The 14914-nt window shown below is 38.6% G+C and overlaps 1 protein-coding gene across 1 annotated transcript in view; it reads left to right on the top strand.

Annotated features, from left to right (window-relative positions):
• The window catches only part of ntrk2a (neurotrophic tyrosine kinase, receptor, type 2a), an 84093-nt gene that overhangs the window by 59512 nt on the left and 9667 nt on the right, over positions 1-14914 (top strand). The window contains exons 15-18 of the mRNA XM_053324990.1: positions 5527-5657; positions 10989-11161; positions 11353-11508; positions 11938-12028. Of these exons, the coding sequence (XP_053180965.1) occupies positions 5527-5657; positions 10989-11161; positions 11353-11508; positions 11938-12028 (551 nt within the window). The remainder of the gene's footprint in view (positions 1-5526; positions 5658-10988; positions 11162-11352; positions 11509-11937; positions 12029-14914) is intronic.

A 14914-nucleotide genomic window follows, 5' to 3' on the forward strand; every position in this document is an offset into this window, starting at 1 on the left:
GGACCCGCACAATAGCCTTTGATGGAGACAGTTTGGCAAAGTGCTGTTAGGTTGCGTGCCAGGAACTTTTTAAACATCAGCCTTAACCAGCTTACTGCCTGTAATACTGAATACAGGAATACACTTTTCTACTTTAAAGATGAGCAACAATTATTCTGCAGAGATGATGGATCCGCTTGTAATTACTGTTACTGAGAACTGTTAGCTGTGTTACAAAGCATTAGATGTGCAGCTTACCTCGGAAGTGAACACCTCATTAACAATAATAACATCATAGAGGTTTACATTGTTGTAAAGTGTGTCACATGCAGTATTAAAGAGCTACAGTAAGGCACATGCAGATTTGGATAGCTGGTAACATCACATATACATACACAAATTAGGCAAATAGAAATACTGAGGTTATTGAGTCCACGTCCCCAACAACCTCCCAAAAAAAAACCCTCTGCAATTTGATAATTTGGGTTAACTGTCCTGTTTTATTTCCTGTAAATTTAATTTAAATGGAGCTGTTATTTCAAGGAAAATATACTGAAATCAGCAAAAGATTATAAAGGCAACACAATGAAATTTAAAGTGTTATTTCCTCTGTACCATGGGCAATTTTAGACCCTTTTTAGAGGTGCTCAAGCACCCCTAAATTTGATCTCAGCACCCCTAACAGTAAAATAAATTATTATTGTTATTATTTTTTCTGTCATTAATATTGTGTTTCCCTCAGTGATCATTAACTATCTGAGTGTCCTCTAGAAATATGTGATTGTTTATTCCGAACAATTATTATTATACACTATAAATCGCTATGTATTAATATTTCTTGTTGTAATTTATGTTATCCATTGAAATGAGACATTTAGTAGGGGGTTTGAACACTTGCATGGCATTGTATGTTAACATCTCACTCGGTGCTGAGCCCCCCTAAAGGTCTGATCCTAGAATCGCCCCTGCTCTGTACTTACAACAAGATTACATAATTCTGTCAAGGAAACTTTCTGTAAATATTTTAGGAAGTTATGGATCCATAAAATAAAACATTTAATTTCACAACATAAAAGTCGAAAACCCTCTCCACCCTGCAAGAAATACAATTCTGATGGCAAAATATTTAATCCTTCAATATTTTGTTGGCCTAAATTTAGTCAAATAATAAAAAATACTGAAATAAGCTCAGAAAATATGTTTAAATGTGTCTTTAATTGTCTCCTCTCAAGTACTAAAAGTGCTAAAATTCCAAAATACCCTGACAAATAATTAAGGACACGACCCAAGACTCTTCAGTGCAGGAGAGACTCTTTTTCTGCCTTCATAGTTGTTACATATTGCTTTATGTATTTATTTTTCCAACATTTCCATCTCAACAGATCTTTTGAGGTATATTGTTGCATTGAGGTAGAGAGGATTAACATTGCTCTGGAAAATCTGATTCATACAGTAAGAGAACACATGCATACACAGACGCATAAGACACAGTAAGCTTATGAAAATATAGGTCACAATTAGCTACACCTTGTGATAGGAGGGCAGACAGCTGGGAGTGACTGAGAGGGGGTGTGGTGGAAAAGAAAGTCATGACATTAACTGGGCGAGGAATTTGATGGACAGCAGAGTTGAAGTCTCTGGTCGCTCTATTTTCAAAGCATCTGTCAAACACTATTGTCTCTTTGTCTTGTCGTACTACTTAATTTCCACATAATTTCCAAGGTGGTGGAGCTGTTTTATTTCAGAATCCAGGGTCATAGAAAGATTTTGGCCAGATGAGAGAAGGAGAATCGGAAGAAGAGGCAGATGGCAAACAGGGAATAATTATGTACTGAGACATTAATTTCTTTGGTTTTAAGATGCTGATTAAAGAGGATTGGTGTGAAGGGTGGCTCTTCAGGGAGATGTGGATAGATCGCAGAAGAGATAGAAAAGACAGATGGAAAAAGATTGAAATATTATTCCTCTTGATGGTAATCATAATAAACAAATGATCGAAAAAGACTGATAGAGTAGCAGAATGGGAGAAGAACATGTGTCTAGATGTTAATGTTTAGAGGATATTGATTAAAAATTGAGGGGAATGGCAATAAGGAGAAATAAATGATGGAGCAGAATGATGCTAAATAGGGAAACAGAGAAAGATAATGAGACTGAATAGGGGAATGCTAAACAGGGGAAAATGAGTGAGGATGGTGATCATGGAAAATGGGTACTATTAAAGAAAAACATTGGAGAATAACAGTGTAAAGTTTGGTAAATGGGGGAGTAATATTTTTGTCGAGGAGAACAGGGCTGATGCACAGCATTGCACGTAGATAAAGTTAATAATGATAAATGATAAAGTGGCAAACAGCTGGAAAGAAGAATTTAAAAGTGATATGAAGCAAGCAAAATGAAATAACTTACTTTTGGTAAGTTCTTGATTGCTATGTAGAGAAATTAGGAAGGGTCCTTGAATGCAATATTATTTGCAAAGACATGTTATAAATCTAAGCACAAGGACAAATTTCCCATCATGCAAAAAAAAGCAATGGTGTAAATATGGTCAGCACATCAATTCATTTGCTTTTTGAGGGTGTTAATTAAGGAGGAGTGGTGCGAGGCGTGGGTGAACACGTATTACACAGTAACCACAGTAGCAACTGGTGCGGTGAAGTAATTAGCTGGTTAAATGGTGGACAGTTGGCTTGTGGGGATGTGGGTTCATACTGTAGTATGCTGCTGTACAGGGAATTGTGAAGATGTGTGACCTGGTATTGTACCTACTGTTGTTTTTGTTGTTGGACAATAAATGTAAACATAGACTTTAAACCACACTGAGGATACGTCTAAATTTGCAGCTGTTTCAGAGACTGACTAAGCAGAACATACAGGCCACAACTCATCTTTACTTTACATTTTATACATAATTTATGAAAATAGTATGAGTGTGAAAGTATTCATTTAAAAACAGGACTGTGAAGCATGTCAATTTAAAAAAAAACATTAAATCTATTTTTCTGTTCTTAAAAAATCATCACAGAAGCCATATTACAATGCAACAAAAATGTAGAATATTCTTACAAAATAATTACAAAAGGAAGGCTCAACATGGATTTATTATAGTAATATCAGTTTATTGTTAGTAAAGTATTATAATATAGAAACCATAATTGATCAACTTAGTCTTCTATATTATATTATGTGAACCCAAACCTCTTATAAATCAACAATTATGTGATTTATGATAGCTGTAAAATGAATAGACCGCTTTCCACAATATACTTGTATCCATACTATGGAGGTGTGGCTGGCCTGTTACAATATGGCAGCTGCATTGACACATTAATATGAACATGATTAGCAGCACCTAATGCAGACCTGTGTACAATAGCGAAATGTGACAAAAATGTGATTATCTGATTATCAGTATACCAAAACTGTGATCTTTCCCTGACCTTAACCAAAGTGCTTAGTTAGTCAAAAAAAAAAGTTATGCCCTCTCACAATAACACAAAACAAATTAGTAATATTTCAAACATATTTTTAGGAGGCAGGTTTTTTATGTTGTGCACTGTACATGTGCAAAGCCTGCAGATAAACTCATACACACATGCAGAAACACCCACTGAATAGTGTGGGCATGTTGTCTTCCACCACAATCTTACACTAAGAAATAGATGCTCTTGAGTATCTGATTCAGACAAGTGGTGTCTCTTATCTCTCCCTCTTTCTTCACCTTTCTCTCTCTTACTCTGTGTGTCTCCTTCCCTTTCTCTCTCCCTCTCTCAGTGAGATATTGGGTTATGGTGGATCTCAGTATCTTACAGTGTAGATCGATGCAGCTTCTGAGAGTCTAGCTCGGCTTTAATGCAATATTCTGAGTGGACAGCTTTTCTTCAAATGCACCTCTTAATCACATCACAGATAAATCTCAGTCTGTGTGTGTGTGTGTGTGTGTGTGTGTGTGTGTGTGTGTGTGTGTGTGTATGTGTGTGTGTGTGTGTTCAAGGATCCAAGTGCATGGGTTATAGGATCATATGTGTTTCTTTGCATGCAGACAGTTGCACATCTGGCCCAGAGTCAAGAAGACGGGGCTTAGCTAAGTTATAGTAAGGACACCACACTGTTAATCATTTTGTACAATAAAAAAAATCATCACCGTGGTGAGATGCCAAATTTTCTAAAAAGTCAGCTGGCATGGAGTCAGAAGTTACTTAGCAACAGAGAACAGGTTTGTCGACTCTGATCCAAATGTAAGTGAGCAGAAGGTAGCAAGAGATTACGTACTGTAGGTGAAACAGACTTTATTTACAGATACATACAGTTTACACTGTAGTCAGACCTAAAGCAAATCAGTGTACAGTATACAGTGAGTTTGTTTATTTTCTACAGCATCCATATGATGTGTAGACAATTAGACATGGTATGCAACAGAAAACATCATAAATTAAATTGTGCACAATTTACTAATATTTCCATCTCTGTTAATTGTGTTTATCTTAACTTGTAATGTGTTAATATGGTCCCTATAAGAGGGCTGTATGGTCACTATCTCCAGTGCAGTCAGGGTGTTTTTCATGGGGTGGGAGTCATTGTTGGCATCCCAGGACATAAATGGGAGTATATTATGAGAGTGAATGTAAAACAACTTCTTCTTGTTATGTTTTTCGTGATTTTCTGTTATTGATATACTTTTATGATGTCAGATATCTATGTTAAACATGGTCAAAGTTCCCCTGAAGGGCTTCAGCCTATTCTCAGCGCTGTTTTTCTACTTTGTACATGCCCATAAACAGTCTTGGTTGCCAAGGTTGGTATTAAGGTTTTCCATGTGTTGTTTGCATTGTCCATTCTGACAATCTCATATTGCAGATCAGATTCCAGCTTAAACATGCACAAACATATTTGAGAAGTTGACATTTCATGTAAAGAATGAGAAAAAGAAGTGGAAAAAAGTAGCCTCCAGGGTCGGCTGTGACGGAAGTTAACCAAGCAGAACAGACTCATCGGAAAGGGGGTCTTAAAGAGACGGGGACTAAAACAGCCCACTTCAGATAGAGGCTGAACTGAAGGGCTGCAAGGGCTGCTATAAGATAAACAAGGAGTTTTTTAATTGTAAGCAAAGATATTCCTGTAGAGCCAAATATGATATGTACTCTTTAAATTGAATCATGCACTGATCATGTGTGAGGTATGCTGCAGTCATGAGATGATGCAATCTACTGTGCCACACACATCAAACCTCACTCAGTTAAATGCCTCGGGCAGTAGTTTCGAGGAGTAAAATGTTTGCTACACTACTTTAAAATATATTGAAATTCCTGACTGAACTTGGAGATAAATCTAAAAACCTGCGTGACTGTGCATCCATTTGAAATACATTATGTCCCAGAACAGAATAGAGTAGAATAGTGCTCTCTGTTGTACATGGTTACCTGACTATACTGGTTACTGACTTTATTCTCCTTCTCTCCTCGTGTGTGTGTGTGTGTGTGTGTGTGTGTGTGTGTGTGTGTGTGTGTGTGTGTGTGTGTGTTTTCTCTCTCTCTCTGTGTTCAACAGTCGTCCAACATATTAAGAGACATAACATCGTGCTGAAGAGAGAGTTGGGAGAGGGGGCGTTTGGGAAAGTCTTCCTGGCTGAATGTTACAACCTCTCACCTGACCAGGAGAAGATACTAGTGGCTGTCAAGGTAATTTCAAAAGCCCAATTGTCTTATTTTTACTTACTTAAGTGCAATAACACATTCCAAATGTAAGTAAAAGGGGGGTTTGTGTCACTTTATAGTGTTCAAATATCAAAGTGTTAGTAATAATGTACAATCATAGAAAGGTTTGTATTATATACAATTTTCAACAGTATAACAAGAGCAGCCCTAACCTCAACAATTTGCTTTTACAATTGATTTTTTTTTTTTTTTTTTAATTTAAATGTGAGCTTACAGAGCAAGTGACTTTGGGAATTGAAGGGAAAAATCTGTGACCTCTCATTATAATCACATTATTGAAAAAATAAAACTTTGCTTTTTGTAGCTATTATCAACCAAAGAACAGAAGGGCACTTTGTCTGTGAAATAAAATGCCACCCAGTCTGTATATGAGGAGTCTAGTTTCAAAATAAGATATCATCCATTTTTAAATCCCTGCCCCTGCAGAATGATTGGCTGGCACCAAAATAAACCCCATAATGTTATTACTGAATGAGAAGTTATTGCCTTCTCTACTATATTTTGCAATGATATCTGATAATTTGAAATATTGAACAGTTTACAGCAGATAATCTTATGTTCCTGAAATGGATACATGGCACTTTGAAATGAAATCCTTCACAAGGCATCTGTACAGTATTTAGACTCCTCCTCACCTCCATTTCTTCTGCTATTGTTAGCTGCTTGTTCCTTTCAAGAATTTCTCTGTAAGCAAAAGGTGGAATTACACTCAAACCACTGACTTCCGGGGGTCAAATTGAATGGTTTCCCAGACAGCGTCCCCCCAATCCCATCTCTCCATCCATCCATTTCTCCATCAAAGATGCTTTCTCTGCTAGTCTGTGGTGAAACAGGATCTGATTGGTGAAGAACTTCTCATTAACAATACATGACCTGTAAGAGACCCCCCTTCCTTCTCTGTCGCTCCTCTGTCCTCCCATAGCCCCCTACTTCCTCTCCCTTTCTCATCTGCAATACTTTTTCGCTCTCCTCTGCAGCTCTCATCTCTATCTTGACGTTTTCCTCAAATCTCAAATCTTTTATCTTCCTACACTTCCTGTTTCCCTCTAGCTCAGCTTTAAACCGCTTGCTGGCCCACTGATGTTTGCTGCCGGCTTAGCTTCAGCTCTTTCTGAGCAATCTGTAAAATATGCACCTGAAAATCCTGGGAAGCAGAATTCTTGGATGTAAAACACGGTGCAGCATTTTGCTGACCACATTTTAATATGTAATCTTCTCTCAATTTACATTAAACATAAATTGTATTTTAAACTGCTAAATGTGTGGTTGCCTATAGACGTAATGTAAATAAATCATTTAATCATTAGAGTCAGTTGATTGATTAAATTCTCCTAATTCATCAGATTTTTTTCAATTAGCTAATGTACCATCTGCTCTTTTCTTCTCCCTCTTGTGGTCAACTGCTGTGACTCACCATTTCTCTCGAGTAGTCTTTCTCTTCTCCTTGCTGCTGTAACAACAAAGAGAAAATGCTGATTGAAACAGACTTTTCAGACAAATAGATGATGGCCCTACCTTCACTTCCTCCTTAAAGTGTTGGTTCATCCAAATTACAAAACAAACTATAATAACTATTTCTTTGGTAGAAAGCAATTCAAATGAAACCAGATTCTGTAACTAACGCAATTTCTTGTGGAGTATTTATAATATAAAGTGTTCCTGCGTTTACCATCCAAAACTAGAACTGACTACATACTAAGAGATCTACATAACAAGACATGTTTATTAGTGGGACCAACCATGAACCAGCCCTTTAACCCTGAATGTGTCACTGACTGACTGAGTGACTGACTCAATGAGTGATGAAGTTACATCACTGGTCAATTGGCCCAGTGTTGGAGTTGCCCCATTGGCTGTAGCTCTTTCAAAATGAATGAGTCTTTGGGGGGTGTTTACAGATCATTTTGAAAAACACGCATACTGACTGATGAACGGAGACCCTGTCACTGACAACATACAAAGAGATGTGACAGATTCCATTTTACCAGCCTTCAGGTCAGTCAGCAGCTAGTTAGCTTGGCTGTGCTGTTCTGGGGCCAATAGACTGTACAAAAATAAGGTGTAGCCGCAGTGTGTCATTTTTAAAAACCCCAGGTGTGTGCTGTAAAAGACATCACAGCGTGGATATAAAGTCACACAGCTGTTATACTGTTAGCATAGCATGCTAATGCTACATAAACATATGGAGGAGACCACATGTTTACAGACATCTGCACATAGAAACAGATGACAGAGCAAGGGGAGTTAACAGATAATTAGAATAGTTATAATTAGAATTAAAATAAGCCCTCTTTCAAATAAAAAATCCCAAGATATAAGTGGAAAGTGTTGCTTCTGTGACTGCATTTAAACCCTTATTTTTGACTGAAACGTAGCTTAACCATGCCTTGAGATATGCTACGCCAATACACAACAATAAATATTACAGGGACAGAAATGAAAGAATTCACATTACAGACACCACCACCTACTATCCCTGTAACAAACTAACCACAGTTACGCACATTGACCATACATGGTCCAGTCGTATACTAGGTTTTGACTTAGTCTCGGTGTGCCGACCCTTCAACATTTGGCAGTGTGTAGATTTGTGTGTTCAAGGAGGGCACAAATTAATTAACAAATGTATTCTAAATGCATTCTATTATTCTATTTGATATGTAATCGTGTTACACACTGATTCGCATTTTCTTTTGCTCACTTCCTGGATGTTCACTTAAAATTTGTACATTTGCTTTAATTGCTTCAAGATTTGTCAGTGGATTATTTCAGCATTACAGTCTGTCACTTTTGTTCAGCATAAAGAGACATGTAGATCCAACTTCAAAGAAAGAACATGCACTGGAGTGCAGACCTCCCCTCATCAGTGCACACTTACAGAGTTCCTTATGCACAGCACATACTTCCGTTGCACTATGTCATGCACGCTACATTACAGATACATGCTCTCCCCTGTACACCACATTACAATAACCTACACATACTAATAGGGCTTAATGGTTCTGGTTTAAGAGTCAGCTATCAATCAGCCAGTCAGCCCTATTACAGAATAAGTTTTACAGATGCTGTATATTATACACTGAGGTGCCATTGATCACAGGCACACTTTAACACGTCCGGATACACATAGAAATATGCATACACAAACACCTATACACACACACTTACATTGCTGCATGTCATCAATCACAAACACCTAGCATTTTCAATAACGCTGCCTTCACACATGTAAATGTGAGTCACTACATTCCCGAGCTAGAGGATGTTGATTGCTTTTTATTTGTCCAGGGACCTGAGCGTGCGCAGACTGGATGACTAACAGTGTAATATTATGGCTTTTAGCCTGGGAATTAATGCAACATTGCATTCAAATACTCAGAGCGTGATAGTTCATGCATAGATGCTTGGCTCACAGGGAAGTCTCTGTTGTTGGTTTCCTGAGTTCAACATTGATATTGTTTGCTCAGTACTGTAATGAATATTTATTACAGTCTACATTTGATATATTGAGCAATTCAGTGATTGACCCCAGTGGAGCAATGCCTTTGCCAAAAAAAATATATATTGTTATTATCCAATTTTGTGTCCCAGATTTCCTTGCTGCATGGGCTTATCATGCATGAAAAATTAGTTTATGGCCTCAGTAGACCACTGTATGCAGATAAACCAACAAATATGGTCATAAAAAAAGTATGTAGCAGCCCAGAACCATTTTGGTTTCACGCCCTAATAAGAGGCCTTTTATTAAGAGTTACATGTTATAACTATTAACTTTTTTTACTAATCAAGTTTAGTTAATTTAAAAAATAATACAAATAAAACATGACACAAAAACATAATTAGTTGGATTAGTTTTAAGCTATTATAAGAACATATTTTGGGTTTAGGTTCTTTCTGGTGTTATCCATCAAGAAACTTGCTGTGTCTATCAGCTAGCTTATTATCTACTTCATCTATTAACATTCATAACTGCAGATGTGATGGCTTTTTATAAATTGAGAAACCCATTGATATTTATGAATGTATTACCAACAACCCAAAAGTTGGTTGATCATCCTATTGGCTATAAATCATTAGCCACCATTAAATAAACTGCTGTATGAACCCCTTTGTAAACAATGCGTAATTAGAAAGCGGTATCAGCATTTATTTGTATTATTTATTTTCATTGTCAGTATCACACCCTTCCTCTGGTGCAGGTTGATCTGTTTTTAAGGGACCAAATACCAACATGTTAATTCGCACAAAGTCAAACTAAGACAGGCAGTCACTCCCGGCATGTGAGAGTAGAGTCATCCCAGTCATCCAACCCAGATTTCCCATACATGTTCAATATCATATATCAAACTGAGATTGACGCACAGGATTTCATACAGTATCAATACTGTCATAATCATCCATATCATCAAATTGCAGCCTATAATGAACATGACCAAGCCTCTATTTCACGATACATGATTGGTTGAGTCTAGGTGGGTAGAGTTACAGTTGGTCTCGTTTTCTGGCATATCAGCATTTCAGTTACAAGGTTTCAAGGTCATTTCCTTCTTCCTGAGCTTTCTTGGTGACTTCTTCTTGTCCTTGAGACCTTTTTTTGTAACAGGGTTTCTATCCTCTATCGTTGTTAATGCACAGACAGACAAACAAACACACACACAAGGCGGAAAACGAACATATATCCATGTCATATACAGTAGGAAGATAATCAATTATTAATGTAGGACAGCAGGAATTTTCTATATTTTTCTTATTTAGATATGAAATGAATACAGACCATGTATCGCTTTCAGGTGCTGCAACTCTCTCTCTCTCTCTCTCTCTCTCTCTCTCTCTCTCTCTCTCTCTCTCTCTCTCTCTCTCTCTCTCTCTCTCTCTCTCTCTTTGTCTTTTACACACATTTGTCGCAAATGCTTGTATTACACAACCACCCTGACAGATTTCCTGATTCATGGAGGGGAGACAAAGATTAGTTTCAAAGGGAACCAGGGAATATAATTAATGTAAACAATGTTGTACTTCATAATGGCTTAGATTAATATAAACTGTCCCATTGTATTGCTCCTTGCTCGTTGCCAGTAATTTCACAGTGTGTGTGCTGAGTTGCTGTAACTCACTTTTACAAGGCGAGACACTTACTTTTTTTTTTTACGTAATGGACATCAGCCAAATAAATTGGAGCAGACTGGGTGCACTGTGAAAGTGACTAATTGGCAATAGTGTACGTGGCATAATGTGTGAGCTTTTCATTTGTCAGTTTATTAAAATGTCAGTGAGCATTTCTTTGTGTGTGTTCAGACACTTAAAGAGGCCAGTGAGAATGCCAGGAAGGATTTCCACCGTGAGGCTGAGCTGCTGACCAACCTTCAGCATGAACACATTGTCACTTTCTATGGAGTGTGCGTGGAGAGCGACCCTCTCATCATGGTGTTTGAGTACATGAAGCACGGAGACCTCAACAAGTTCCTCAGGTATGGCCTTTTTAAAACATCTTATCAAACAAGAAGCTGGAAAACTGAGCATGTATATAGTTCATCTTGTTGAAGGCTGATAGCCAGTAATCATATTCAGATCAACACAAAACAAATAAAAAGAAACAACATGACTCCAACAAACATCAACTGAGTGAACATTAAAACTCTGTCTACCTGTTCCCTTGTAGGGCTCATGGTCCAGATGCAGTTCTGATGGCAGAGGGCCAGACCACCAGACCTGTGGAGCTGACTCAGTCCCAGATGTTGCACATCGCCCAGCAGATAGCATCTGGCATGGTCTATCTGGCATCACAGCACTTTGTGCATCGTGACCTGGCCACCAGGTTTATCACTTACTTCATGATCATATTATGTACAGTGTGGACTTAATAAATGTTTATTGATACAGATAAATTTATTCAGACTGTTTCTGCACGTTTTTGAATACTTAATACCGCATGAGCTAAAATAAAAGAAACAGAAATACCACCTTAATACATGGTTGGAAAGTTTCACCGACAAATTCAATTGGACATGATCTATAAATGTACAGACTGGGCCACACATTAAATTGACATGCAGTTTGTAAGATCTAACTGTCCATTGAATGAAAGCTTCTTTCTCTGGAGCTTTAGTGTATTTTCAGGATTCAAGATACATGCTAGAATAATTGTAATCATTTTTGGACTTGCCAGTTATTACTATATCACATTGCTGTTATTTTTCTGTACATAGTTTTTTGTTGCTTACTGTATGTTTGCTGTCTAATCTAGGAATTGCCTGGTGGGTGAGAATCTGCTAGTAAAGATTGGAGACTTTGGCATGTCCAGAGATGTCTACAGCACTGACTACTACAGGGTAGGTGTATGTGTCGATCTCTTTTCTGGCCCTTCTTTTAGCTTCCCTCCTCCCTGCTGCATGGGTCCCTATCTGCTCCTCCCCTGCATGGGCATGACTGATGGACTCCAGCAGAGTGACAGTAAGACGCTTGCTGTGGGAGGTCAAAACTGACTACATATTACTACTTAAATACACATCGGCTTGTATGCAGCTCACTGTAATGCCGTACTGTAATAGACTGAACTACGGAGGATACGTAGCATGCTTTGTTATGTGAATTTGCTAAGTCACACCATGTGTGAAGAAAGGGCTGTTTCATTTGGGTAATTATTGTACTCATTGGGACATTATACAGTAGTTATTATCGAGTTTTTTTTATACAGTTTATTGACTATTATTGTATCAAGCAGGTGATCAATTTAAAATCAGGTATCAGAAAACTTGGCTAACCAGAGAGCTGCATGACAAGCACCAATACCTCCTAATGAAAATATAGTTTATGAAAATGTACAGAAACATAAAATTCTATCAGCTATTTATGTAATATCTGTTGCCTGAAATGCTTAATTTGTGACATTGCAAACGTATTGTATCTCCATTGAACATTTTTATTTAAAAAATGCATAAAACAATCTAAAGTATTATACCATGAATGAAGTATGGGAATTTTTCTGCAAATGTAATGTCTTCATCAGAATAGCCAATCTGTGTTTTGTTTCTATTATGGCAGCAGTAGAAAAACAGTTTTTTGTATTTTCTGTATTTTTATTCAAATAAGTGAACCTGATATAATCAGTTTGCACACTGAAGGGAATAGGCTACTGTATGGGCACCACTGTACAGAAACAGCTTCATGCAGATTGAAGGGTCATGTCACCCGTGTCTTGTACAGAAATATACAGTACAACAGATCTATTCACACTGCAGGACGTGCAAGTCAGTAGAGGGTGGTGTAGAAAGGACTACTCTGCAAAAAGGAAATGGAGTGGAAATGCAGTGGCATTTTAAAACGAGATGTGTGGGTGTAGATAGTGTGTGTATGTGTGTGTTTCAGAGTGTTTGTATGTATATTTGTGTTGCAGGGACATTTAGCTTCTCCACTCAGTGTCAAGGTAACTCAGATGTACAAGAGACAGCTCAGAGTGTGGTTTTTCCCCCTTCCGAACGGCAATCTGTCACCTTTCCAAAAGGGCACAATCTAATAAATCGTACTGATTGATTGATAGTGACTGTCAATTTTCCTGCCCTTTCTCCCGTCCACTGTGACAAACTGACATGAGTCACAGTGACGGAGAAGTCTGAGGAGGAGGCAAAGAGAGAGAAGACTGGCATGGCAACATAAGAAAACTGCAGGTATATTTTCCTGTTCATTAATGGCACTTTAACTACAGTAGGCGAAATTTGTTTTGGAGTACCGCAGTAGCCTGCTGGTTGAGAGGCATGCCACATAACCACCATATCCATGATTTGAATCCAGCAGCAGACTGTTGCTACCCCGCTTCCCCCTCTCCTGTCATCTCCATGGTCGCTATAATGAAGGAATAAAATGCTCCAAATATATATATCTGAAAATAGTTTCCCCAGAGCTAAACCACTCTGTTGAAAAGGTCATAAATGCATGACCAACATGGCCACAACCTGTATTCTAAGTGCACAGAAAATTAGCTTTTCATTGGTAAAACAGACTAAATGTAGAATGACTAGTTATATGGTATCAAATTAAAGATGTAAAAAGATTAAGGTCTCTCCTCTGTGGATTTTCTTTTGTATTATCTCTTTGTGACGACACGCAGCAACCCCCCCCCTTCCTTTCACCCCACCTCAATAAAGCTAAGCGCCGAGGCTGTAGTCATGGCAACGGGCGAAGGCAGTGGCGGTGAAGCCTCGGAGTTGTATCCAACGTTTCTCAGGAAGAAAAGTAATCAGAGAACTTCTGTTTAGTATGCCAAAGCAGTACAAGAGAAAGAGGGAGATGGAAGTGTGGGAGACCAAGGCAAGGAGGGTGGCAAAGGGATGAAAAGAGAGATGGAGGGAGCAGCAGGAAAGAGAGAGGGAGGATGAAGAGTGGGAGGCCAGGGAGGGAGAAAACAAGACACGAATGAATATACAAAAGGAGAAAAGGCAGTAATAGAGCGATAAAGGAACACACACATGCTGAGGAAGGAGAGGGCAGGTCTGTATTCAAGGCAGCCTGTAGAGGAGACAGTGAACAGCAGAGTCAGTGAGAAAGAAACATACTAGAGCTGCAGCTTTTGACAACCACAGAGCAAAATATCAGAGCAAGAAATTACAAAGGAAGACAGGGGTAGACAGACAAGGAGAAATAGCAAAGCAGAACAGAGGTACGTGCAGGATGGTGAGAGGGAAAACAGCCATGTTGTGTGTGTGTGTGTGTGTGTGTGTGTGTGTGTGTGTGTGTGTGTTGGGGGGCGGGGGGTGTAGAGTCTAGGGAACCAGTCATGCTCTTGCGTCAGACAGGAGCAGAGATGAGTCATAGAGGAATCTCAGCCCCCCCAGAGTTTATGTATGTGTGTGTGTGTGTGTGTGTGTGTGTGTGTGTGTGTGTGTGTGTGTGTGTGTGTGTGTGTGTGAATGGAAATAGAGGCAGAGGCGTAGGACTGATGGGGCTGTGATGACGTCACTGAATCCCCCGTTACGCAATTAACCTGACAGATGATTCAGAGGAGAGACAGGGTGCCTCAATTCAAACTTTGAGCCTTTCCTTGCAGCCATTTTTGGTGTGTGTCTGTGGGTGTGTGGGTGGGGCTGGACTTGCAGATGGAGTTGGATAGAGTGAATGCACATATACAGTACGCTACAGTACATTCATATCTTCTGTCCCTCAACAGTTTTTATGTGTAAACGTGTAGGATGAAAGAGGATTTTAGTGTTTGAGCCTGTTGACACAGA

The sequence above is a fragment of the Scomber japonicus genome, chromosome 9 (genome assembly GCF_027409825.1).
Source record: "Scomber japonicus isolate fScoJap1 chromosome 9, fScoJap1.pri, whole genome shotgun sequence".
In the NCBI taxonomy this organism is placed as follows: Eukaryota; Metazoa; Chordata; class Actinopteri; order Scombriformes; family Scombridae; genus Scomber; species Scomber japonicus.